This window comes from Ammospiza nelsoni, chromosome Z (genome assembly GCF_027579445.1).
Source record: "Ammospiza nelsoni isolate bAmmNel1 chromosome Z, bAmmNel1.pri, whole genome shotgun sequence".
NCBI lineage: Eukaryota > Metazoa > Chordata > Aves > Passeriformes > Passerellidae > Ammospiza > Ammospiza nelsoni.
Window position 1 is genome coordinate 31493743 of NC_080669.1, and position 25820 is coordinate 31519562.

At 40.4% G+C, this 25820-nt stretch overlaps 1 protein-coding gene across 1 annotated transcript; it reads left to right on the forward strand.

Annotated features, from left to right (window-relative positions):
• The first annotated feature begins 2964 nt into the window (after window positions 1-2964).
• On the forward strand, window positions 2965-23853 carry LOC132086383 (fructose-1,6-bisphosphatase isozyme 2). The gene is made up of 7 exons (XM_059491996.1): window positions 2965-3215; window positions 5938-6100; window positions 7018-7110; window positions 12293-12433; window positions 13627-13764; window positions 19771-19890; window positions 23041-23853. Exons 1-7 carry the CDS (start codon window positions 3043-3045, stop codon window positions 23233-23235), a joined length of 1023 nt encoding a protein of 340 aa, XP_059347979.1. The 5' UTR covers window positions 2965-3042; the 3' UTR covers window positions 23236-23853.
• Window positions 23854-25820: the final 1967 nt, after the last annotated feature.

Genomic DNA, 25820 nt, shown 5'->3' on the forward strand with positions numbered 1-25820 from the left:
ATGCTTGCTGGGTCAGTACTCAGTGGTTTGGTTTTGCCTGTGGGCTGACATTTCATACTTAGCAATTTATCTATTGTGAGATGGGTTTATCTTCTAATCAGTAATATGTAAGCCCATATTTGAAAAACATCTCTGTCTAGCCACCAGTGGGAAAACTACTTAGCAATCTCCTTCCATATCCCCCTTTCCAGAGTTCTCCCTCCTGTCAGTGCAGAGCTGGAAGGTGGATTTGTCACAGGGTCTGCTGTCAGCCCCCACAGCACTTTTACCCACTGCCCTCCTCAGTGGCTGCATTGTGCCCTTTGGTGAAAGGTCACTGGCTCCAGTTTCAGCTGGCGCCATCCAAGCAACTAACATTTCATATCAATTAGAAAAGGTGTCACCTTTAAGGCTCAAGACTGGCCCATGCACCAGTGCAAGTGGGAATAATCCCCAAGAGCTCTTTATATTAAAGGGCAAATCTCCCAGATCTGTCAAATTGAGCTGTTTATTTTTTTGGCCTTCCTATATTATTCCAACCCTTGTACTGAGAAGTTCTCAGGCTTATAGAAAATCATCACACTTTTTTCCCACAATCTGATTTCTCCCCACCTCCATAAAATGGTAATTATTTGTATAGCCTAATAATTCCGTATAATCATTTGGGTTGCTATGTTTCAGTGGGATCACAGTATTAACAAAACAATAAAAGGTGAAGCTTTCATACAATCCAATCTTGTGCCTTTATCCAGTATTTTTTCTCTTTTTGCTGTGCTGTTGAGTGCAATGTTTATGGAAAGATTGGTTGAAGAGTTTGTGTTTACATAATAGTGTAAGTTAACTTCTTATTTAAGGACCATTATTTTACCAAAAAAAAAAGGGGGGGGGGGGGCAAATTGTGGACTTATCAGCTCTGAAAACACTCTTTGAACCACTAACTCCAAAACAAACTTTCTGTTAGAAGATGATCTGAACTTTGTCTTTTTGACCAGTGTAAAAGATTACTTGGAATCAACAGAAAGTCTGCATGTGATGTTTTGACAGAAGTTAGAAGTCATAGGCCAACCCCTACCCCATTTCTTATTTACTAATTTGATTTGGTATGCTCATGGTATTCCAGAAACACAGCAGAGAGATTTGGCACTAAAAGCATTCTAGTATGGGTCAGGCTGACAGGTGCCATGATGATGAAATAATGTGCAGAATGTAATGGTTGTACTTTAGGCCAGCAGGTATTTTTGCATGTATAACGTGAAACCTTCTTTTGTTGATCCTACCATGTGCTATCCCAAAGCTCCACATATTTTATTTTTGGTTTTCTACACAGTCTGTTCAAAAGAAGAAAGCTTCCTAACCCGGCAGAACATGCTGTGTAACTTTTGTCTCGTGATGTGAACAGTACATTTAACTATATGTTGTAGTAGAAAAGAGAAATCTTCAAGACTTCTTTCTTCTTCAACCATTGCTATAGAGGATGCAGTATAAAACCTGCCTGTTGCTCCATCGGAGCAACTTCACTCACCAGTTCTTTCTCCACCTTGGAACAGGACTGGAAAAATATCTCCAAAGCTAAGCACATGGGATGGAAGCAGCACTGAACTCTGTCTTTCTGCTTGTGGCTAGTGTTCAGTGCTGTTGATCTCTAAAACCCTTTCTTGCAGATGATTTCAAAGTAGAAAACCTTAGCATTCAAATCCCTTTAAAAACCCTACAAATAATGTATTTTTGTCATTAGATGAAGAGACACTTCTAGGAAAATCTGAATAAATGCTTCAGCTGAAGTTCCTATTAACAAAAACACATTAGGTATATGTTTTGATACAGAATTTTGTTTCTGTCTTCCTGGCAAGATTTTAGTGCAGCAATTTGTTAAAGGAATAACAGTGAAACTTAATAAAATTTTTCTGCTGTTACTCCAGCTTTTCTTGTTTTGCTGGGGGGCTTTCCATATCTTCTGCTTTAAAATAAGAGTGCTGCTAATAAGTAAAATGAAGGCTACAGCATGTAGCAGCATATAGTTTCTCTTACTGCCTAGTCAGAGTGGGAAGACAGTGCTGTAATTGAAATCCATAACTCCAGCATTCCGACAGCATGTATGTAATGCAAAATCTAATACATTACTTGGAGAGTTTCTGCCTACCTTCACTTGGCATCATGTGCTCCTAGCATATTGCTTGTAAGGAGTTACTGGCAGCATAATTGCAAATTTGGACATACCTACATTTGCGTGGTGCACTACAATATGAAAGCCAACATAAAATTTCATTTTGTGAGTTATGCCATTGATATGCTTCAATCAGAGGAGCCTTATTTGTAAATTATTTAAGATATAATTACTTTGTAACTAGTCAAGCCACAGCTAACCAGTACTTCTCATTCATTCAAGCGCTATAACATTACAAACAACCCAGACCAGGAATTAAATCATTAAAATAGAACTGCAGCAGACCAACTAGCAACATAAAACACTTTTAAAAATGCATGTCTCAATGCACCCCTTCAAAACCCTCCTTCAGGGTGGAGGCCAAAAGAGAGTGAAAAAACAGGACTTATGGGAAGGGAACTTCACTGTCTGGAGTCACAGTGCTGTGGGACACTGTGGCACATATGGTTACTGGTGTCTGGTGCTTTCATTTCTGGTGCCTTGTAAACACAGCCCTGGCTATGCTGAACCCGTTGCTGAACAGGATCTACAGGAAAGCCATTTCCAAGAACGCAGACAGTGAGAGTTTTGTATTATAATCAGTCTGATGTACAGTGAGAATATGTAGCTAGATCTGCACAGAGCTAATTTCAGCACAGGGGAAGCCCAGATGAGCAGTAGTTGCTCAGCTATAGTCCTGTCTCAGGCTCCTTTCCTGCACCCCAGTGGAGACGTGGAGCCAGCCTGGGTTGCAGTTATTCTGAGCACTCAATCACATGGTCTCAAAAACATCTTAATAAATTCTGACCAGCCACAGAGCCAAACACAGCTTTGCCTCAAAATAAAACAGCTGCCCAGGATCTCAATACGGCAAGAGAGCATTTTGTCCAGCTGAGAAGGAGCTCTGGTACCCCGCAAAAATGACGGACAAAAGCCCCTTCGAGACGGATATGCTGACCCTGACGCGGTTTGTCATGGAGAAGGGACGCCGCGTGAAGGGAGCGACGGGGGAGCTGACGCAGCTGCTCAACTCCATGCTGACTGCCATAAAGGCCATCTCTGCTGCTGTCAGAAAGGCAGGCCTTGCCCACATGTGAGTCCTACCTTGCACTACCGGGAGGAAGTGGAGGCAGAGAGATAGCAACTGGCATAGCAAGGCTGGGGAGTGGGCAGAGATTCATAAATAGCTTGGAAGTGTCTTTTTTAAGCTGAGCAAGGTCAGAGTTTGGATTATCAAGAGTGGGAAGCAGGAGAGCTTTCTTTCTGGAGTATTCTAATATTGGGTGCAAGATAGACATTTAAGCTAACTGCTGTTCTGTAATATTTTACTCTAAAAATGTAAGTCAGAGCAGAACTTCAATGCACTGCTCACCTTGTTATCTCTTGCACTTGTTGAAACTGATCTATTTTTATATCTACTGTGAATTTGGTAAAAATCACACCATTATATTTTTAATGCAGAATATCTCACTGTGATATGTTCTGCTAGCATCCAAGCCCTCTGCTGAACTGTACAAGTCAGGGCTTGGCTTATCTTGGGAAGCTGATTTTCTGCCTGTCTGCTGAATAAGCAATGCTCTAAAGCAACAGCCCTGAGAGAAGCCCCATGCGCTGCTGTGCCTGGCTGCATTTCTCTTTTCTTCCTCAAGCAGTATCCCACGTGTAGGGTTACAGGCAGGAGGTCTCAAAAGGCCCTCTAGGAAAACCAAACATAACAATTTGGCATCTAGTGCTTTTGCAGATAGAATAAAAAATGGCCTTACCAAAACCTGGAATGTACTGAGCTGTTCCACATGGACAAGTGCAATAGACTTCAGTCTAAGTCTTTTAATGCTGATCTATCTGAAAGAGTTCAGAGATATGGAATGCCCTAATAAAACTGTGTGTTTCAAATAGAAAGTTCTTGATATGTATCAAAAGATATTTTTCTGAACATGCTTTAGTATGTACTTACACCTGCATGCATGAAAGAGGCCAGGAATATATTTGTGAAAGGAAGACAACATTTATTTGTTTAGGGATTTTGGATTTTCTTTCCTTCCACAGAAACACCAAAATGTGTGATCCTAGGAGTTGGGGGGGGATTTTGTGCTTCTGTTGATTATTTGGTCAAAGTCCTATATCATCTTGGCAAATCATGAATTCAATGTCTCAGAACTATTGCACTCACTTTATTTTGCCTAGAGAGGACATGAGACATACTCAAAGTGAACCACAGTTTCAGTCTCCTATGCTCTTACTCTTAAATTATGCTTTGTCTCTTAGTTTCCTTACTAGGTGAAACTGAGCAATTTTGCCTCCTTGACTTAAAGGAAGAGTTTACCTTATATAATTTTTATTTTTATGTAGACAATCTTTGAAATAGTTTGTAACAGCAGAGAAACTGCTAGGCTATTGGTGGAATAGCCTCTAATAATAACAATAGTAATCCTTCTTCCCCTTCAGAAAAAACCCCAAAGCATACATTACATTAAGGAGAAAATGTTTCTTTTTATGAACAAAAAAGCTTCAGATGTTATCTCAGAAATATCTAAAGTATCCAAACATACAAATTAGTAATTTCCACCATTCAAATTACTGAAACTAACCATGGAATTTAAGGGATTCCCATGGCAAACTTTCAACCACCGTGAAAGTGGCTTGCATTCATCTGCATTTGTGCAGTTAAAGAGCCCTGATTTTTCTACTTCCTCCAAATAGGAGACTGTAAGTGTCTTCTTTAATGTTAAAGTACTAAGCATGAATTTTTGACAAATTTTAAATTCAAAAGTGAAGAACTTTTTCCAAGTCATAGACTTGAGCTCTTGAGTTGTGATTGTGCGTGAAAACACACTAACTGGAGAGTAGGCACTTACCATTCCCTGAAAATCATAGTCCTTTTCAAAACCTTAAATTTGGCACCCAAAAATAAAATATCCCAAACACTCAATACTGCTGAAAGGCACAGGCAGCTTTGAGAAAGACAAAAGACCTACTCCACTCCCAGCTCAGGCCTGCCACTGACCAATATCATTCTATGGACTAATTACTTTCTTCTTTCTCCTCCCCTCTTTCCCACATCCATCCCCACTCCACCACCACCCCTCCCCTTCCCCCACACTCCCCAAAATACCCCATTTAATTTCCCTTAATGAATAAAAAAAGCTGTAGCTTTTCCCTGTAAGGTCTTTGTATTTTTTTAAGAAGCCCAGAACATGCACATTGGGCCTCAACAGTGCTTCTTCAACTGGAAGTCTCAGAAACATATATACTACTATACCATGTTATTAGCATATTGCTAAAATCAGGATAGGGAAAAGTGTCATCCTAACTCAGCTGAGGATCATCAAATAAAACAGACCTTGGTCCAGAGATACGGTTCTATCTGGCAAATTCCCTGGGGATGCCTTTAAAGTCCTGATTTGGGGCTGGCAGGGTGAATGTGGTTTAAAGGACCACCATGGAGCTCTGAGCAGCTAGTGACAGAAAATATTGCAGATGCTCACTGCACTTTCTGCTTCCTCAAAACTGCAGCCAGCTGCTTCATGGGGCTGCTGGGGAAGGCTGGTACTCACCACCTGGGCTGTGGGCTCTGCTTCTGGCCTGGGGAACATCTACACAGAAACAAGAGGACCCAGGTAAGGCCTCAAAGCACATGCTTTTATTTTCTACAGCAGCAACAGTCTTATAATGCACCTCAGCTGTGTCATTCAAAGATTGTCTAAAGGTGTAGGAAGATAAGATGAAGGAATAACCTTGACTTGTTGAGGTGTTTTTTGTAAAAACCTGTAGTATTTGCCTCCTTCAGGTTTCTTGTCATTGTTACTCTTCTGTAGGTTTGGTATAGCTGGCACAGTGAATGTGACAGGTGATGAGGTGAAGAAGCTGGATGTGTTATCCAACTCCCTGGTGATTAACATGCTCCAGTCCTCCTACAGCACCTGTGTCCTGGTCACGGAGGAGAACAAGGAGGCCATCATCACCCCGAAAGACAAGCGGGTCTGTGCAGCTCCGGCATTCAGGGGGGTTGTCGGCTCAGGCAGCAGCAGGTGGCACTCTTGCTTCAAGTATGAAACCTGGCCCTGGCCCCCAAACCCAACCCTTCCCGCGGGAATTCAGAAAATTTGCGCCGTTTCTGCGTTGTTTTGATTAATAACTGTAGTGGGTGGGATGATTTCAACAGCTAAAAGAGATGTGGAGAGTAAAATTATTATTAAAGTTTTGTGAAGGGGGGAGAATAATTATTTTTAAGCTTGTTAACACATCCCAAATCTCAGGTGGAAGTGTACTGTTACATTCCCTGACCGCTGGTGCGATGGTTTTGGATTACACTAGTATTTAGAAAGATAAAATGAGATGAGAAGCTGGCAGAAGGGAGTGTTATGTTACATATTCAAAGGAAACACCTGACTGCTTCATCAGGCTTCCCCCTGGAGGGGATCCTATTACAGCGAGTTACTGTTCATGCTGATGTAACCTGCCCTTTCCCGAAGATTTTTCTCTTTCTGCCTTCTTGCCCTCAAACCTCACAACACAGAGAAATCCTCTCATTCACAGTAAAAGTAGCAAAAGAAAACATATTCATTAGAGGAAGATGCTTGCTTCCAAAAGGCGTCAATCCTTTTGCTTTAAAACAACTTCTTGCCCTGCTTGGCAGCAGAGGACTGCTCCTCTGTAACATCCATTTGTGCTGTCTGAGCAGAAACATGTCCTCTCCAATTTCTCTGGCAGGCCCTTGGGGAGTCGGTGTTGTGCTGCAGGGCCAGCTGGGTTAGTGCAGCCTTCTCTGACGAGCTGTATCAGGCACAATTGGAGGGCTAAATGCAGACATAAAAACAAGGGAGTTTTCAAGTAAAAGGAAGTAATAATACCAAGCAACTTCCAATTAAATGGTTCCCTTGCCACTTCTGTTTTAGGGTAAATATGTGGTGTGCTTTGACCCCCTTGACGGTTCATCCAATATAGACTGCTTGGCACCAATAGGAACAATTTTTGCTATCTACAAAAAGGTAAGAGGAGCAAATCACACATGGCATGATTTGCTTGGTGAAAGCAAAATGTCTTGAGTTCATCATGTTGCCTAGTTTCTTTCCATGGTCCCTTAGGTGTCTCTGGGCAAAAGGGAGCCTTAGAAAGGATAGACAAACACTTCCATATTCACGTGTGCTAAAATGCTGCCTGAATTCACTGGAAGGGGACACCCAGCCCCATGAAATTGTTAGGCGACAGCACTTCCTTCCTCGGCACACAAAGGCACTTAACTAACGTGATCTCACCCCCAGGGCAGCTGGTTAGCTCCTTCAGTGATGCTTGACTCAGCCTTAGGTGCCGAGGAATGGCAGTGTTTGTCCTCCCGGACACGCACTGCGGGCGGCTGGCAGCCCTGGACCGGACCGTGTGCCTTGCCAGAGCCAGCTGCTGTGTGTGCCATGGACGAGGCCGTGCGGCCTGCCAGAGCCAGCTGCCATGCCTGCCATGGACGGGACTGTGCAACCTGCCAGAGCCAGCTGCTGTGCGTGCCATGGACGGGACTGTGCAACCTGCCAGAGCCAGCTGCTGTGCGTGCCATGGACGAGGCCGTGCGGCCTGCCAGAGCCAGCTGCCGTGCCTGCCATGGACGGGACTGTGCAACCTGCCAGAGCCAGCTGCCGTGCCTGCCATGGACGGGACCGTGCGGCCTGCCAGAGCCAGCTGCCGTGCCTGCCATGGACGGGACCGTGCAACCTGCCAGAGCCAGCTGCTGTGCGTGCCATGGACGGGACCATGCAACCTGCCAGAGCCAGCTGCCGTGCCTGCCATGGACGGGACCATGCAACCTGCCAGAGCCAGCTGCTGTGCGTGCCATGGAAGGGAGTCCGTGAGCATGGAAACGCTGGGGGCTGGAGGAAGCATTCACCTACAGTCATCAGGCCCGGTAGCATGTCTGCTCCCCTATGGCTGCACAGTACAGCAACAAACACTGAGAGCTCCAGTCATGCCAAGTCTTGTGATTTGTTTGCTAATCTCCCAGCAGTTGGTGTTTTTTCCAAAGCCTGAGCTCACAGTCATATGACTGTGGGAGACCCTCAGTCATTGCTATTGTGAAACAACAGTTTACAGTACTTCTGACTTCAAAGAAGTCTTTGCAGACTCAGATGTTACACTTCAAGCGAATGAAGATATGTTTTCTAAGTCTGTCTCCTTTTAGCTCATAATTTTCAACTGGTTAGTCCTTGGTTTTTACATTTCTTGTAGGTAATACAATAGTCATTACTGTTGAGAATATGCATCTACTAGTGAATCAAATAGTTATGACACAAGCCAAGCGGGTTGTGGCACAAGTCCTGGAATTTGGCTGTCCACACTGTTAATGGTTAGTGCAAACCCACACCACAGATGCCGTGCAGGCCAGACAGCACTGAGATGGTGCCTGGGTATGATTTTTGAAAGAGCATTCCTGGGACTACCTCCAGTACCATGCAGTTTCTTGCTTTTTGCAGGGAAAAGATCTTATCTGTGTTCATGAAATCCATTAAATGTGCTCTAATGTTAAGGGACCTCCACCCTTTTCAGTTATCTCTCCAAAGATACCCTAAAGGACAACAGCATCTCCCAATATTTACAGTAGACAACAGCTGCATTTTTCTTTGAAATTATTAAATAAGAAGTGCTTTGTTGATAGTTACTAAAGGGCAGTGTATAAGAATAAAAGTGAGATGTTCATTCCAGTTGATAAATATCACTTAAGAAAGAGAACATAATTTTAGGCCATTTAAGATTAATGAATAACATTTTTGAAAAGGTAAAATCATTGTGATTCCAAAGGATGAACCTTAGCCTCGAAAATTGAGATGAGCTGATTTTCTCACCATGTCTCACCTTAATTTCATTTCCAAAGGCACCCTTTCCAGGGCAGAAATGTTAGGCTTATTTTAGAAAAAAAAACAAAACAGATAATAAGCACTCTTATAGAAGGGCCAGACTTGGACAATACATTTCAATCCTGAAAACAGTTGTCTGATTGCTTCCAATCCAGAGCCTCCACCACAGTGGGAGAGACCATTTCATGGTGTCACAAAAGCATTCTATCAGTTTTTTAGAAAAATCCATGAGGAAATAAATAGTATCTCAGCTTTATTTAATTTTCCACCTGGCCTTTGCTTTCTGAAACCAGAGTGGTGCAGTTGAAAATCAGAAACACCTGAAAAGTGGGGCTGAGGGAGAAGCCTTGCTGAATCAGAAGGGGATTGGGCAGCTGCTGCCACTGAGCAGGGGGCTCTCAGCTGCCAAAGTGTCAAGATATAGTGACAATAAATGCTTTTCACTTGGGTTCTTCCCAGGTTTTCATGCCACTGAGCTAAATCTACAATCCTTAATTCATACTGCACAAATATGCTATGAAACTCTCTCGCTTTGTTTCATTTTGGTTTTAATTTGTAACTCTGCCCAATGCTTCTGATGTATTTTATTTGATACCTTTCCTTATTGTGAGTACAGTGTCCTCCCCTTCATGTGGTCCCTCACAGAGAAGGTGTAAGAATACAGTAAAAACACAAAGGCTACTCATGAAACACATGATACAAAATGGAGACCTGGAAATCAAGTCATTTTAGTGCTGCTGTCAGTGCTGATGAGAATTCCCTTGTGTGATGTCAGGCAAATCACAAACAAAAAAAAATTTAGACCCAGATATCACCTGAGGGTACCCCTATAGCCAAACACTGCAGCCTTTGTTTCATCTACCTCACACCAGTTATGAGTTATAGTGACAGAGTCACTATAACTCATTCTTTGCAGTCCATCTGTCTATTTTATTGTTTTGCATAAAGGCCTCTAAAGGTATTTCACTACCACCATCATAGTCAAAATATAATGGACAGGAAATCCATCTGTGCACCAGAAAGAAGAGAAAATAGCAATTATCAGAGTGCACTGCCCATCTTAATTCCCTGGTTTGTTTATCAGTACATGGTACTTGGCAGACAAAATTCCTGCAGTCCTAACATTGAAGTATCAGCTGATCTGTAGCTTTTTCACATTTTGACTTGCTCTGCAAAATGTTTTCTTTTTAATTCTTCTTTTTGGAAGCTAGCTCTTGGAAACACAATTGTGAATAAGGATGAAAAAACAAGTGAACTCAGCCCAACTATACCTTGAGGGAGGAGTTCCCCTGCTTTTTTCAGAATTATATATAGTTTCTCAGTCATATTAACATAAAAAATGCATTTAAGAAATAGGACTGAAAAGCTCATCTCAGAAAAAAATATATTTTAAAACAATATCGTATATAACCCAAAGTTGCATGTATTTTATGTATACTGTATTCTAGAAAACAAACCACTTTGCTCCATACAAAATTATTTGTTCTTTAATGAGAGGAGCATACAAAAAGCTATGACAACCAAAATATGTTTGAAATTAACTGTCTAAATGAATGTTAAATTCTGCATTTGATCTTGCAAATAATTTGTCTCCTATAGACAACCATTGGTTTTAATGGTGAGATGTATGTACCATAGGGGTGTATTTTTAAAATAGATGAAGTTACCTAGGCCATAATAGTTGGTACTGTAAGGATTGTTTCACAAAGTATTAGCTAATATTAGTCAATTTTTGAAGCTCTGAAATATGCACACAAAAGTTTAAACTAGTCTTCATTATAACCTCCCAGAATAGGCAGCTTGACATAGTTTTGAGGGACTGAGTCCCCCAGTATGTACAAATATATATACAAATATATATACATACATTCGTACGTGCTATATTTCAGCTCTTCTCATGAAAAGCTGGTTGTCAACTGGATTTTTTATTTCCACAGAAGGACTTGGCAAAATAGTAATAAAAGGATTTGAGCAAAATACAGTTAAAGACTGTGAGTGAAGTGACTTCAGTAACAAATTCACCTGAAAATGAAAACTTTTTGATGTGAAATTGCTATCTTTGTGTACCAAGAAGGTGTTGTTTTAGTGTCCCACATATCAGCTTTCCTTGAGGTGTTGGCATACAACGATGAAAGGGAACACCTTACTAGGACCCTAATGGGCAAATATCTTATTTTCTACACAAGACAGTCTTCATGGATTTTAATTTTTTTCAACCAAATATTCAGGGCTAGACTTGCTGTTTCTATTTAGTTGCTACTCAATCTAAATAAGCCTATACAATCACTGAGAAACTGTCTGAGTTGGGAACAATAAAATACTAAGCCATGGTCTGAAGAAAGGGGAGTGTTTCATTTCAATTCCCCATGGATCACCACCAAAATATCCATACGAGATCATCACAACAGATGAACTTTTAAAGAAACATTAATATCAAGCAATCCTGGCCCATTCTGTAGCAGCAGGACATGAAGGCTCTAACCAGCCTTCCCAAGTACTGTTGGCTGTCCTTCTTACCCACCCCACCAGACAAACTCTCGTAAGCCATGGCTGAGGCACAGCCCTAGAGCTGGCTGGAAATATTTGCACCTTGTGTGCTTGGGCTACTGTTGCTCCATGATAACCAAAGTGCCAAATCAAAAGATGAGTGTCAGAAATTGGTTAAAAACTTGAAGTAAAATGCCACCTGAATATTCTGTGTAGACTTATAGGTGAGTACCTGCACACGTGCACACTTTACATAACCAAATGCATTTGTTATTTTGTATAAAATATGATGAGCATTTGTACACAATAGATGAACATTTATATTCCTTCAGTTAAGCATCCTTTCACTACAAGAGACCAATGCAAAAACTTGGTTACATCATGTTGCACCATATACCCTTTTATTCTGTACTATGGGAGCATTTTTTTGGTAATGTTAATTACAGCATTTATCTCTCAGTTATTCCCTCTGAGGGATGTCAGCATCATAGCTTATGTTACATTTACAGAAGATTAGTATCGCTGCTCTGTCTCAGTTTTCTGATGATCCTCAATTAATAGCTGAGGATATAATGCTAAGGGATCAGCTTTGTGGCATGTATCATATTGATTGCATGACATGTATAGAATAACAAACTCTCAACATCCTGTCCCAGCATGTACACGTACCAATACCAAGCTTGCCCTGAACGAGGGGTGGGGGGAGTAACAATCTCTGGTTTTGCTGCTTCAAAGGCCTGCATAGACAGAAAAAGGAAATCTGTCGCACATTATTATTGAAAAGTTGTTTCTATTGTTCATTATCAGAATTTAACCTTTGGTTCAAATGGTAATTTTTCCTCAGGAAACAGATGATGAGCCCTCTGAAAAAGATGCTTTACAGCCTGGACGCAATATTGTTGCTGCAGGCTATGCCCTGTATGGTAGTGCTACGCTGGTTGCCCTCTCCACAGGCCAAGGAGTGGACTGCTTCATGCTTGATCCGGTACAGTCATGGTGTTAATCACATTGCCACTGTCTTTTAGAGCTCTCTGTGCTCAGTTTTACTTGTTTTTGTTAATCCTTGTCTCTGTAATCTATCCACTTTATGCAATTCTTTTCTCCATACCCTGGATCATCCCACCTTTTCTTTATAAATATTTAATAATATATGAGCATGTTGGTTGCAATACCTGCTTGGCTTTTTCCTGCTCAATAGAAGTAAAATTAACTTAAATTCTCTTAAATTAAGTGTCTGAAACCCTCTTCATTCAAACGAACACTTAAAAAATTTAATTTGTACTGTGTTTTTGTCTTCACTTAAAGGAACCTGTGTTTATTTTCTTCTTGATTTTTCTGTCTGAATAAGAGCATCAACATGTTCACTGTTTAGCCTGAAGCAAGGACCATTTGTTTGATAGCTTGAGCCAAGTGATGTTTCATTTCCTGAGTGCAGTAGAGTTTTATGGCTGTCACCTAAGGTGCGTGCCCAAAAATTTGCAAAAGCACAACACCACCTGTATAATTGAACATGTGCCACTCTTGAATGCCCAGAACACAATGAGTCTTACTGTGGGAATGCTAGGAAGATCATTCATTTGTAAAATCAGAATTAGATGTGGGGAATAACATACTGTGGTCTTTTATGGTTTTGTGGGGTTGTTTTTAATAAAAGGATGAATTATTACCAGAAGTTATTGTAATGTTTGTAAATAGTCTCATTCCAAGTGGAAAGAACTGGGAGATGAACTGCTCTGCTTGAGACAGAGTAAGAGAAGGTGGAAGTTGCAATTAAACTGCAGAGAGCAACAAATGGGTGTAGCTGACCACATTCACATTAGGTTATTTGGACAAGGCAGGCAAAAAGAGTCCAGAAGTCAGAAGGCAGTGTCATTTCTTGATTTGCAGTCTTCTCATTTGAGGACAGAGATTCATGATCCATTTGCTTTCAGGGCTGATTTGTGTTCTTTTGCTGGTTTATTCCAATTAGATTTTGTTTATAGTACTGATGTGACAAGTTTTCATTAAGTTAGTGTAAGTTCTCTGCTTTCTGCTCTTTTTGAAATATTGTAAGTTTATACACTACACTGGTACTGAAAGGATCAAACTGTGCTAGTATTTCTGCCATGTCTAGTGTGACAACTGTTACAGAAAGCCAACAAAATTGTATGCCAATACCTAATTTATCCTGTCCTGCAGGGTCTTGGTGAATTTATTTTGGTGGACAGAGATGTTAAAATCAAGAAGAAGGGGAAGGTATACAGTCTCAACGAAGGTTATGCAAAGTATTTTGATCCTGCAATAACAGAATATTTACAAAAGAAGAAATTCCCTGAGGTAAGAAAATATTAGCACTGTACCCAGCGTACCGTGCACTGGCAAGCACTGCATTCCATGCAGTCCTGCCTGATGGAAAAGGATTTGAAGGTCTTCCTGAGTTCAGACCCATGTAACCCTTTCGTAGCAGCTGGTCTATTTTGGATATGTGTGTAATGGAACTTTTTTTTGGCATCCTGACATCTTTTATAACTTAGACTTTCGTAAATAAAATCATAACTTGTTTGTGTGAAGGGAAATGTGCTGGAGAACTAGATCTTTCAACAAAACTCCAGAAATATGCATGCCAAATTTGGGGATACTCTCATTTTCTAGCTTTATCTGAATATGCAGTTCAGTAATGTGTGCAGTTGGGTGTTCAGGGCTAGATTCCATGTGCTGTCCATGTGCTGTGTTTGCAGGAATCTGGGTGGCATCACCTTCTCCTTCCTGCACCCTCTTGCATCTGAAAAATGCAGTATCATTCTTGCACAGTCTACTTGCATCATATTGAGCATGAACAACCTATAGGCTGGGGAGAAAACCAAAACTAATGGTGTGAGGCACAAATTAACTATATTTGGTGGTTAAAAGAGAGACATCCCATGTCTGATGAACTTTCTTGGAGAAAGACATCCCATGTCTGATGAACTTCCTTAGACAAATACAGTTTGGAATTAACTTATCAATGCTAGGAGGACAACACAAGCTCTCAATGTGGAAAACTGGAAGCTCTCTAAAATGTGTGGCTGTGAAAAGCAATTTATAATGAAATATGGTCATGTGGATCAAGTCAGGACTTAATTTGGTTAGGAAGCTGGTTTCAAAACTCTTCCTATTAAGAAAAAATATTATTTTTAAGCTATTAGTTGTCAAGGATACTTGTAATATGGTCTGTGTTAAATAAATGGATTCATTAAAACCTCAGGGTGCAGTAAAAGGGAAATATAATGAGAAAGCATTTAAACTGTGGTCCCATGATAAGCTCCTCCTTCTGAGCTAAAAAAATCTGTGTTTAGCTTATCAGCTATAGCTGTAAGACTACTGACTAAATATCAAACCCTCCTTTGCATACTACTCAGATTGTAGCTACAGAGAGTCTAACATCACAGCATTCTAAATATATTAACTTTGAATATTTGAGATTATTTTGAGTCTTCAAAGTCTGCATTCAGTTCAGCTGTGAGAGAAGCAGAAGCCCGTGACACAACTTTCATACTTCCCTAAATCCAGCTGGGAAAGTGAAGAACATCTGTGCTTCTCATTCTGCTAATGTTATACCAGGCTATGTATTCAGTATCATGCACTAAGACTGGAGTTATTAATTTGTGGTTTTTGGAAACCACCAAAGTGTTGTTTAAAGTAAAATTCTTGAACAAATGCATCAACCCCAGGCAACGAGGAAAAGACTGAAGAGATTTCAAACTCAGCGGAAAGACCAGACAGAGGTATTTCCCCACAGGATCAGTGAGGACTGCTCTATCATGTGACTTCCTAAATCCTAAAGTTAGGACATACTGGAAAAAACTCATTTGCAAACACTGTTTTATCTCAAATCTGTACATCATTCGATGCAAGTCTATTGAAATTGTTTGTCTAATGGAAGAGAAGCTGGCAGATATTTTTGTTACTTTAAAGCAAGCACCACAGAAGTGCATGGGTTATTTGGGGCACAGGAAATCTTCTCAGTTGTGCTGAACAATCACATTTTTTGCTGCTCTGAGTTGTACAGCTGTCAGCATGAGAAGGGCTGACGCAAGAATGTTATAGCCACAAAGCACAAGGAAGTGCCCTGCCCATCAGAAGCTTGTTATGAACCTGAGTTTTGGAACCAGCATAACTCAGTTCCTTGATTTGGAAAGGACATAATAGTTGCATTGTGGGGAGGACTAGAGAGGTTTTGTCATTTTTCCTTAGCATGAAATGTGCTTCCTGGCCTCATCTGTAAGGCTACTCAGCTGCAGCCACGTTGGTGATGTCCCTACAGGAGCCAGGTGGAGATTTTCACACTTTCAGTCTCTGTCCCCCTCTCTGCAGCATGCAGAAGGGTAGTGAGGGTGTCTGCTGAATATGCCTGTAGCATGAGGAGGAGCTGACATGGGCATGGAGGAACACCTTCTTATTCAGGCAGATCATTCACCCTATACTCTTCGGGCATCAGTTTTAGCTACCTGTCACATTTTTGCATTTTTCTTTCTTAGATCTTACCTCTATTAACTCCTTTCTGTAGTTCTTGGTCAACATGCTGTTCAGATGACTCTCTGACATTGCCATGAAAAACTGAAAAGTTAAAAATATAACAGGGAATCAAAAGTACAATGCAATCCATAAGATATCCTATGTTATATATCATTGTCATTAGCAACAAAACACTAAAAATCAACCATTTATGAGTAGAAGACAGATTGCTCCTTACTATCTAACATCAGACAGTTTGGACTACAAAACCACATTGACTTTCAAATTTTCTTGTGGATCACCATTTACCTAAGGCATCAATTCTGAATAAAAAGCACTAGAAAAATGCAGATGTTCTGCAGGCCAGACTAAGCCTCCTACTACTATCATGTAGTGGGAAACATATGTCTAACCACATCTCTTCTGGTATGAGAGTGAAGCTGATTTTTTATTTAGCATGACAAAATCACACTGCTGCTTAACCAGTTTGAAGAGCAAGCTTCTGTTTGCAAAGTTGCCTGTAATGCAACATGTTTACTCCAGTCTGCAATGCTTAGTGGGCACTGCTGGGCCAGAAACCATCTCTGCACAAATTTTACTACAACTCCTCCCTAAAATGGGTTCTTCCTCCCCCTAGCTTTTTTCTGGCACTGGTAGAATTTGAAATACCCTGTGGACATTGTCACACTTTGCTATGACACCTACTTTTATCTTTGCTTCCTACAGTCAGGCACAAGAGAAATTGAATCTCATCACAGCTTGCTGATGATGAGAGCTATGCAATTGAGACTCCCTCGTTAAGAATTTGTCTCAGCAGTGCCATTAAAAATGGCCTTAACAACACATTTCAGTATGAAGCCCAGATGTGTCCAAGTGATACAAAAAAACTAGTTAAACTACTATTATTTTGTCACCACGTCTGTATGTGGAGTAGGAGATGCAGGGTATTGCTGTTGTAGTCTGTAGAAAAAAATTTCTTCCACCCCCCCCCCCCCAAGTCATCATATTTATGTAAGAAAAACCTGGTCTTGTTCTGCTGTGGAAGAGCAGGGCTGTCAAAAACAGTAGAAGAAAGAAATGAAAAATTGACTGCTATCAGAATGTGAAGGAAAAAAAATCACAGGACCTATCTGTTATGTATAATTTTTGTTCCTTTGAGTCAAGCAAAAAAAGAAAAAGCAGCAGAAGGGGTAAAACAAAGAGTAGCCACAAGTTTACTCAACATGGATGCTGACCAAGGGAACATGAAGGATCTCCAGCTCTTTCATTGGCATCAACTAAGCAATCAGAAGTGCTTATTGAGCAAACACAGAGCTTGGCATTACTGAGGACTTGGGATGAACCTGTCTAGCATTTATGCTCTATTATTTTGTTTGAGAAGAACACCTGGGCAATATGCCAATGTACATACAACACCTATTAACTTTCCTATCTTTAAAAAAATGCATGAGCAACAAAACTGGAGAAACAAGAAATAACATTTCACTAACTAAAATGAGTATTTAATCTTCTATGCAGACAGCTGTATGCTAAGGGAAGTAAAAATTTTATTTCAATATGTGGTTCAAGTGATAACCTTATCAGAAGGGAGGAATTTATCTGTATTTTTCTCAGCACAGTCTCAGCACTGTGTCTCTAGCTGGTGAATATCTATCTGGGTAAGAAGCAACTAAAATTGTCAGTGGCATCTCATGCTTAGAGCTTAGAATATCCTGAGTTGGAAGGGAACCCACAAAGCATCCTTTGCATAACACAGTCCATGTACACACGAATTATGTAAATAATCTGCAAGTGAATAGGAAATCTAGCACATTCCAAACCTGTCAGATGATGTGTACACAGGTGGCTCAGCTGTGCAGCTCATGGTCACTAAACTTCATTTCTGTGGTTTACAGAGTCCTTATTTGATAATATAATAGAAGCAATCCTTAGCAGTCTGGTTCAGGGGCTGCTTGTTAATATGTTATGGCTTTTTTTGGTGTTTAACAAACTCTTCTTTAGACTCAGTTCATTACCTTTTAAAACCACAAAACAAAGTTCTTCTTTTTATTGTATTTTTAAAGGTAATTTGAGATCATAATCATATATTTCAGATTTTAACTGAAAACTCACATTTGTCTCTCTTTAATACCTCTTAAGGTGCTTGGTTTTTCCTGATGTCAGGTTTTTACAATTGTGAAGTCACAAGTACAAACAGCTGTGAGATGGAGAAGCTATCATATGAAGCCTAAATATGCAATTATTTGGGCATCAGCCATGAAAAACAAGGGAGCAAATACTTTAAAGCTTTGTTCATTTATGCCTATAATTAATAGACCAGATTTAAACAAAACTAAATGTAAAAGCTCTAGGCTGTGCCTTATCCATCAGTCTTTCATAGTTTGCATTATTTTCTTCTGAATTTTTCATAGTTCTTCTTATGTGTGCAACACGAATCATAAAAACCAACATATAAACAAGGCCTGGAATAGGTCTGTTTTCTAATTTTATTATCAGCCATATCAAAAATCTAAATCTTATGTTTAGCAGCATAGAGCTTAACTTCCTAGCATTCTGTTGCTTTATATTATGTAATTTCATGTGAGTTTTTTTCCATTTTAATAGAGGGTAATTATCAATACTTCACAGTCACACTGAACAATTTGAGAAGATTATTCAATATAGAATTATGTTTTTCTCTATTTTCCTTCCAGTTGTGGATTTTTTCCCCCAGCTTACCTTATGATTTTACAGGGAAAGATGACTAACTTGTAATGTCTGAAGGTCTTGGAGTTGGCATTGCTGAACAAGATTTCTATGTATTTTTCTAGATGGAATATCAGTACAGGATGAGCTTTGTAGAAAGTGCTGAGATCTTTTATTAGAAAACTGACCCAGACAGGAAAAAAAACCCACTGAGATCTTTTCAGACTTTTAGCATTGTAATAAAAAACATATGTCACTAAACATTCATGAAGTTCAGTCTCTAGTAATGTTCTGGGAAGATAAAAAATTCTTCCTCAGCTTTATTGAAGACAGACTGAGAGACATGAAAAGACCAGCAAAATTATTTTCTTAAGAAGCTTCCCTTTTGTTTATATCTGTATTTGTATCTCCCCTTCATAAAGGTATAGTGACATGTTAAATTTCTTCAGTGAAGCTTATTTGGTCGACCATATGAACTTCTATCTGTTCGAGACACCTTGCTTGTCTTCTATATCTTCTACCTACCCATTTTCATGACCAGCAGACCTGGGACTGACATGAATACTTCCTTGACTGACCTTGTTAAAATGGCCTGTCCTTCAATGACATCAATTTCTAAGCTAAAAGCAAGGAAAATCATTCATTAATAAATTGCAATCTCCCAAACTAAGCTGCAGAATGAGTGCTATGACCAATTTCTCTACCTGACAAATAAGCTGGAAGGTAAAAGTTGGAGTCCTCTTGGAACCATCTGGACATGTAGAGGAGTGACACCACTCCTCATGCTCTGGCTTAGGAACCGTAAAAGACCAAAAATCAAATTATTCTTATTCTGATAAGGTGAAGAAGTTTTCAGTCCCTTGTTTTTTCACAGGCTGGGGTTTGATTCCAAATTGTGCACCCAAATTACAGGCACTCTGGTTTGCATACTGTGAATGCAGCTCTTTAAAACTCTTATCTTTGAACGCTGTAGACAATCACATCTTACAAAAGGCTGAGCTTCGGACTGATTTTGGTATTTTGCAGTACTAAATTATATTGCAGTATCCATAAGCAGCCATTGATTTAAGCAGCTTTGATTCTTGCTTCATACCAAAATTAGATTTTACCACGTTACTAGTTGTCTAGCCAGGTAAACATAGTGCTTTGCTGTATGTTTTTCAGGATGGCAGCTCCCCATACGGTGCCAGGTATGTGGGCTCCATGGTAGCTGATGTTCACCGTACATTGATGTACGGTGGGATCTTCATGTATCCTGCTAATCAGAAGAGTCCTAAAGGAAAGGTATGTAATTTGAATTCCTTTCTGGGGAGCTTAGGCAACCTAATATCTCTGGTATTACCAGAGCAATAATTTAGATAAATAAACAAATAATAATGTTCCACTGCGGAAAAAATTATTAATGAAAATTACGCTCAGCGATTGAGTTTAGGAAAGAAATTTAGGCAATTGCAAATTTAGGCCAGAAATCTTCCTCTGTGTTTTCATATTATTAAATACTCAAGTGGTTTTCACAGCAACCAATGACTTAATGATTTTTCTAAAGGTAGTATTTCAGCGCCATAGAAAACCATTGAGACACCTGTGCATGGCTGGCAGATGCAACACGGGTCTAAGGAAAACCTCTGCACTTTAAACTGGCAGCTAGAGTTATCTCACCTGCCGGTGGGACATGCTCAGCCCCAGAAAGGGTTTTGTCTAATGCTAAAAAAAAAGGTTTTCTTACCTTGTGTTTCCAAAGGACACTTACATCACCAGCTCTGCAAATTCAGGGTTCTACTACCTGGTCAGAAAAGGTGATTATAGTGGAAGGTTGGTTTCATTCAGTATTTTAGGAAAATATGACTTCCTATTTGGACACCAGTACAAAATGCACTGTGACAATGCAGGGCAATGCAATGCAGTCAGTCTTTAAAGAGATGGGCCACGGACCATTGTCAACCTCAACTTCTCTTCTGCAGTATCAAATACCCTCATTATCAACTTTCTAAACACTTATTTTTTAAGAGACCTAGTCATACAGATGATGTGTAGACCAGCAGTAACCTCCAGGTCATCATTAGGAAATCAATGTCCTAGTACATAATAGGTTGGACCTGGTGTTCTGACGCCAAGAATTCTTTCCTGATCTACACCATAGTTAAAGTCTTCTATTCAAATGCTTTTGCATCCATGGCTGGTACATGAAGGAATCTGCCTCATCTCCCACACTGGTCTCAGAAAATCCCAATATCTACTGTCTTTAGGGAGAGAGGACTACTGGTTTCATCATGGTGAGCTTGTATTTACCAAAATACCAGCAGATCCAAATGGTCTTCAAAGTAAAACCAGGAAAATAGTTATCTTCAACATATACAACCAAAAATGTCCGCATGTTAGTCCAGGCAAAAATTATTTAAATTTTTGAATCACCATCCCACAGAAAAAAAACCCAAAACACCACTACAAAAAGCCCTCACTAAATGATGTGGATCTGTTTGTACATAGGAGAAAGAGACAAAAAAGGAATTTGCTGTATGTGAAAAAAGTGAGTTTGCTGACTGGCCTCTTCAAATGAAACTTTTTGTTTTGAAATCTGTACGAAACTATTGTTGAAAAGAGAGAATGAAAAACAGGACAAAAGTACAAAGGAACAAAGCACTTACATAACTTTATAGAAATAAACGTTTCCACAGAGTTAACCCACATTTATTATTGGATTGCTCTGGCTTGAACTGCCACAGTAAAGAGAGTAATGGAAGAAGCAAAACATGCTGTCATTAAAAATAAGTTTTCTTTCTGTCTCAGAGTGCAGGTGTATATAGTTCTTTTCATAGGTATCTTTTCTTATTGGAGAAATAATACTCTTGTGGCAAGTGCCCTGATCATCTCTCTCCTGAAAGACAGTCTATGCACTTGGTTAAAGAGCTGAAAATAATAAATGTCACTGGAATTATCAAAAGGACTTGATCAAAAGTATTTAGAGTAAATGCAAATTACATGGGTGTAGGCCCTAAAATTTACAGATACTTTTTTAAGTTAAAGAAAGAAAACTAAACGCTATTTCGTTATAAACAATACACAATAAACACTACAGGACAAGACAACAAATAAATCTCCTTTTCAAATGGTATATTTTGAATAATATTTTTTATAAACTTTAAGCTTATAGTTCTCTAATAGGTGAAAATGTTAAACCTATCTGAAGACAGAGCCCATCTGAAGATCCCTAAGTGCAGTTGCACTGCTACCTGATGAAAAACTGCATTCCTCAAGTTGCATAGTCACAGTAGCAACAAGACACTTGAAACGTGGTTCCATGGTGATACCACTGCTCTTTGCTGGCTCATGACCTTCCAGAATTGGGCCAAGCAGTAGGAAGAAGAGTGAAAGATACTGGTCCTATGTTGCCTCAGAGATGGAGTCCTTGTACCAGAAGTAGCACTTCAGTGGGCTTTAAAGATAAGAAAGAAGGTAATACAGTGCTATTTAAGTTGTGGTATATCATGGTTTTATTGGAGTGCGCTAAAGGTGTGATGGGTAGTGAAGTTGTGTGCCCAACCCTTTTCTCTGTCTCTCTATACAGTAGCATTCTGTCACACTTCCTTTTTCCCAGAAAACTTTTCTTCTTTTGAACACGTCAAGAGTCCTTTAAACAAAACATGTGCTAATATTGTTGAACATGAGCACTTCATAGATAAACCTACAGAAATAATATTTGTTCAGAACTGACCAGCTCTCGCTGCTGTTCATTTAAACACAGAAACCTTTGGCATATGTCCTAAATAAATTTGCATTCCACCAGAACACACTCACTCCAAGAGGTAACATTTTAAAAAAGCGTAAACAGATATCAGGGTCCAAACCAAAAGGGAAATTTTGCCTTTAATAAATAACTGCAGCTCCTTCTGAAGCCACAATCTGGATAAGTTCAGGACACTAATATCTATCTACATTTCTGAAGAGAAGCAATAGAATCCTGAAATTTGAAACTGGGACCATCAAGTTTCAAACTCCAAAATATCCTGACTAAACATAACATGATTATCCCAAGCTCTGAGTTAACATGTAAAGACTCCATATGAGAAGATATTTTGGCTTTTCTTTCCCAGTACTGTTAGCTTAGCCAGCTTAATTGTTTTGCTGATGCCTGTGGGACACCCACTTTTGACATTTTTGACAAAATACAGCTTCACTGGTGGTGCACGTCCGTATGTCAGCTTGGAAATTATATGGTGATGCCTGGATGTAAGGTCAGCACACTGTTCCTCCAAGCAGAGGACTTTAGGAAAGGTGAGGAGAGGGAAAAAAGGGCTCTCTGAAAGACATTGCTACTTAGATCAATTGCAGCTTGGTACAAAATTTTCTAAAATCACAAAAAGAATGCTAAATTTTGGCAAGTCCTTTGATACAATTTCCCCCATAGGCAATCAGGTGTTTCCTCTTTCTTTCTAGCTCCGACTTCTCTACGAATGCAACCCTATGGCTTTCATCATTGAGCAGGCAGGTGGCATAGCAACTACAGGGACCGAAGCAGTGTTGGATGTGAAACCTGAGAATATTCACCAGAGAGTTCCTTTTATCCTTGGCTCTCCAGACGATGTGCAAGAATACCTTGCTTGTGTACAGAGACACCAGAAGAGCAGCTAAAGGCTTTCCACATCAGATCTTGCTTGCCCATTTTCAGTCTTCAGGAAAAGCTTTACCTTTCAAAATAGTGGATTCTAGCATTTTCCACCAATCTCTCAGTGAAAGTCCCAGTTTACAAGAGCAGGAAAAATAGTGAGATTTTGTTTCTCTTTGCAGGCAAGTGTAAAAATCCTTTAATTCTGATTTATTCAGGGCAAGTGCAGAGACAGAGTCATGACAAACAGAAACTTCTTACTTTATATAATATTAACAAAAGGAAGTGAGTTGTGCCAGTATCCCCATTTGATCTGAAATTTTACATCTAACATTACATGGATGATATTGTTTGCAACGGGATTTCTGCATCAGTATTTGCAATGTCATTATCTGGATTTTCTGTCAGAGACTTTCTTGCAGATGCTTTTTATCTTGACAGCCCTAAGAAGAGCAAAAGTCTTATGCTGTCTGAAACAATATTTTTAGCTGCAAATTATATAAATTTTGGGTAATTAATAGAGATGAAAAGGCTGCAGCATTGCCAGGATATTTAATTTCTCACAAGAACAGGAAATATAATGTGTTATTTACACACACCTTTCAAAGCACAAATTATAATAAACCATGAACGTGACACCCAAATCATGCCTATTCTGTTGATCCATTGTCCTCTGGAAGAGGATACAAAGACACTGTTATACCTCAATTTTCTCTTACTTTGAAAGGTTCTTATTTCAGATTGAAGCTTGCCCCTTTACACGTTATATTGCCATCACTAGTCACAGTGTTGTCCTGTCCTTAAGTGGAAGGGAACACCCAAGTTTTGTAGACGCTTGTGGTCAAAGAGAGCAACAAAAGTCAGATGGTCTGCAGAAGCTTACAAAAGCTTATTAGTAAATTCCACACTTGGCATGAGAATTGATACAAGTTAGTCCCTGATCTCCTAGAACACACACACAGCAGCAGAGTTTGGATAAAGAGGTAGGGCAAAAGGGGAAAGAGCAGGAGGCAAGGAGAGAGAGAGGGAGGAAGACAGAGAGACAGAGAGAGAGAGGTGATTTAAAGAGGAGTGGGGAGACCCAGAGAGAGAGTCCTATTTCCAGCATGGCTCCAGCTGATGGGAAGTCCAGGGACAGGTGGTGCACATGTGCCTGGTCTTTGTGAGGATACCTTTTTTACCCCTGCCATGAATACAACTTTCTCATTTTCTATGCAAATTAGTCATCATGCACAATCAGTTCTTTCAGACCTTTCTGTAAATGGATCAGAGGGCTTCAGGTGTCTTGGGTGGTCTTGATCCCTCCCTATAGTCCATGCATGCCCCCTTCTCAGTCCCATTCTGGTGCTTGCACTCTGTTGTCCTTATGTCCAAGAGTTACAGCAAGGATGTTTGTCCTGGAAAGGTGCTGCCCTACTTCTGTAGGGCCACCTTCTCCAGCCACACCCCGTTCTTTCTCACAGCGTGTGTTACCAACAATCACTGGTTGTTATTACCAACAATCCTTGGTTGGCTCCACAACTATCTGGGTATTGCTGTTTGAGACATACACATTGGCCCATTTTCCTAGGGAGGGAATCGGGATCCTGCATGACCTTCCTGAGAGTCACCTTGGACCTCTTCAAAGACCTACTTAGAAGAATCATATGGGATAAGGCTCTAGAAGATAAGGAGGCCCAAGAGAGCAGGTCAATATTCAAGTACCCCTTCCTCCAAGCTCAAGATCAGCGTAGCCCTATGAGCAGGAAATAAGGCAAAGGGGAGAGTAGATCCGGATGGATGAGCACAGAGTTTCTAGAAAGAAATTTCTGGGATGTGAAAAAAGAGCCAGACCCTGTGGGAGGACTATAGGAACATCATCAGAGCATACAGGGATGAGATGAGGAAGACCAAGACCCCCTTGGCATTGAATCTGGTAAGGGCAACTAAAAGGGCTTCTACAAGTTCGTCAGCAGCAAAAGGAAGACTGGGAAAATGTGGGGCCACTGCTGAATCAGATGGGTGTCCTGGTGATGGAAGACACAGAGAAGGCAGAATTACTGCATGCCTTCTTTGTCCCAGTCTTTACTGGCAAGGCCAGCCCTGAGGAGTCCCAGACCTCAGAGGAAAGAGAGGAAGGCTGGAGAAAGGAAGACTTCACTGTGATCACAGAGGGTTGGGTTAGAGATCAGCTACAGAGACTTAACATCCATAAATCCATGGGCTCTGATGGGATGCACCCATGGGAGCCCAGGGAGCTGGCAGATGTTGATAAGCCAACCTCCATTATCTGCGCAAAAGCATGGAGAGCAGCAGACGTGCCCAATGACTGGAGCAAAGTCAAAATTACTGCCATCTCCAAAAGGACAAGAAGGAGGACCTGGGAAGGTATGTCCTGTCAGCCTCACCTCCATACCTGAAAAGGGAATGGAACAGCCCATTCTGGAAGTCATGCCCAGGCATGTAGACGACAATAAGGTCATTGGGAGTAGTCACCATGGATCCACCAAGGGGACCTCATGCTTTACCGATCTGATAAACTTCTGTGGTGGCATGGCAGGATGGGCCAGTGAGGGGAGAGCAGTGGATGTTGTCTGCCTTGACTTCAGCAAGGCTTTTGACACTGTTTCCC

What these genes read in the sequence shown, in the direction of transcription:
- LOC132086383 (XM_059491996.1), top strand. Translation starts at nt 3,043, where the DNA reads ATGACGGACAAAAGCCCCTTCGAGACGGATATGCTGACCCTGACGCGG. An exon ending in AAGGCAGGCCTTGCCCACAT is followed by an intron (nt 3,216 to 5,937) that starts GTGAGTCCTACC and finishes ACTCTTCTGTAG; the next exon opens with GTTTGGTATAGCTGGCACAG. An exon ending in TCACCCCGAAAGACAAGCGG is followed by an intron (nt 6,101 to 7,017) that starts GTCTGTGCAGCT and finishes CTTCTGTTTTAG; the next exon opens with GGTAAATATGTGGTGTGCTT.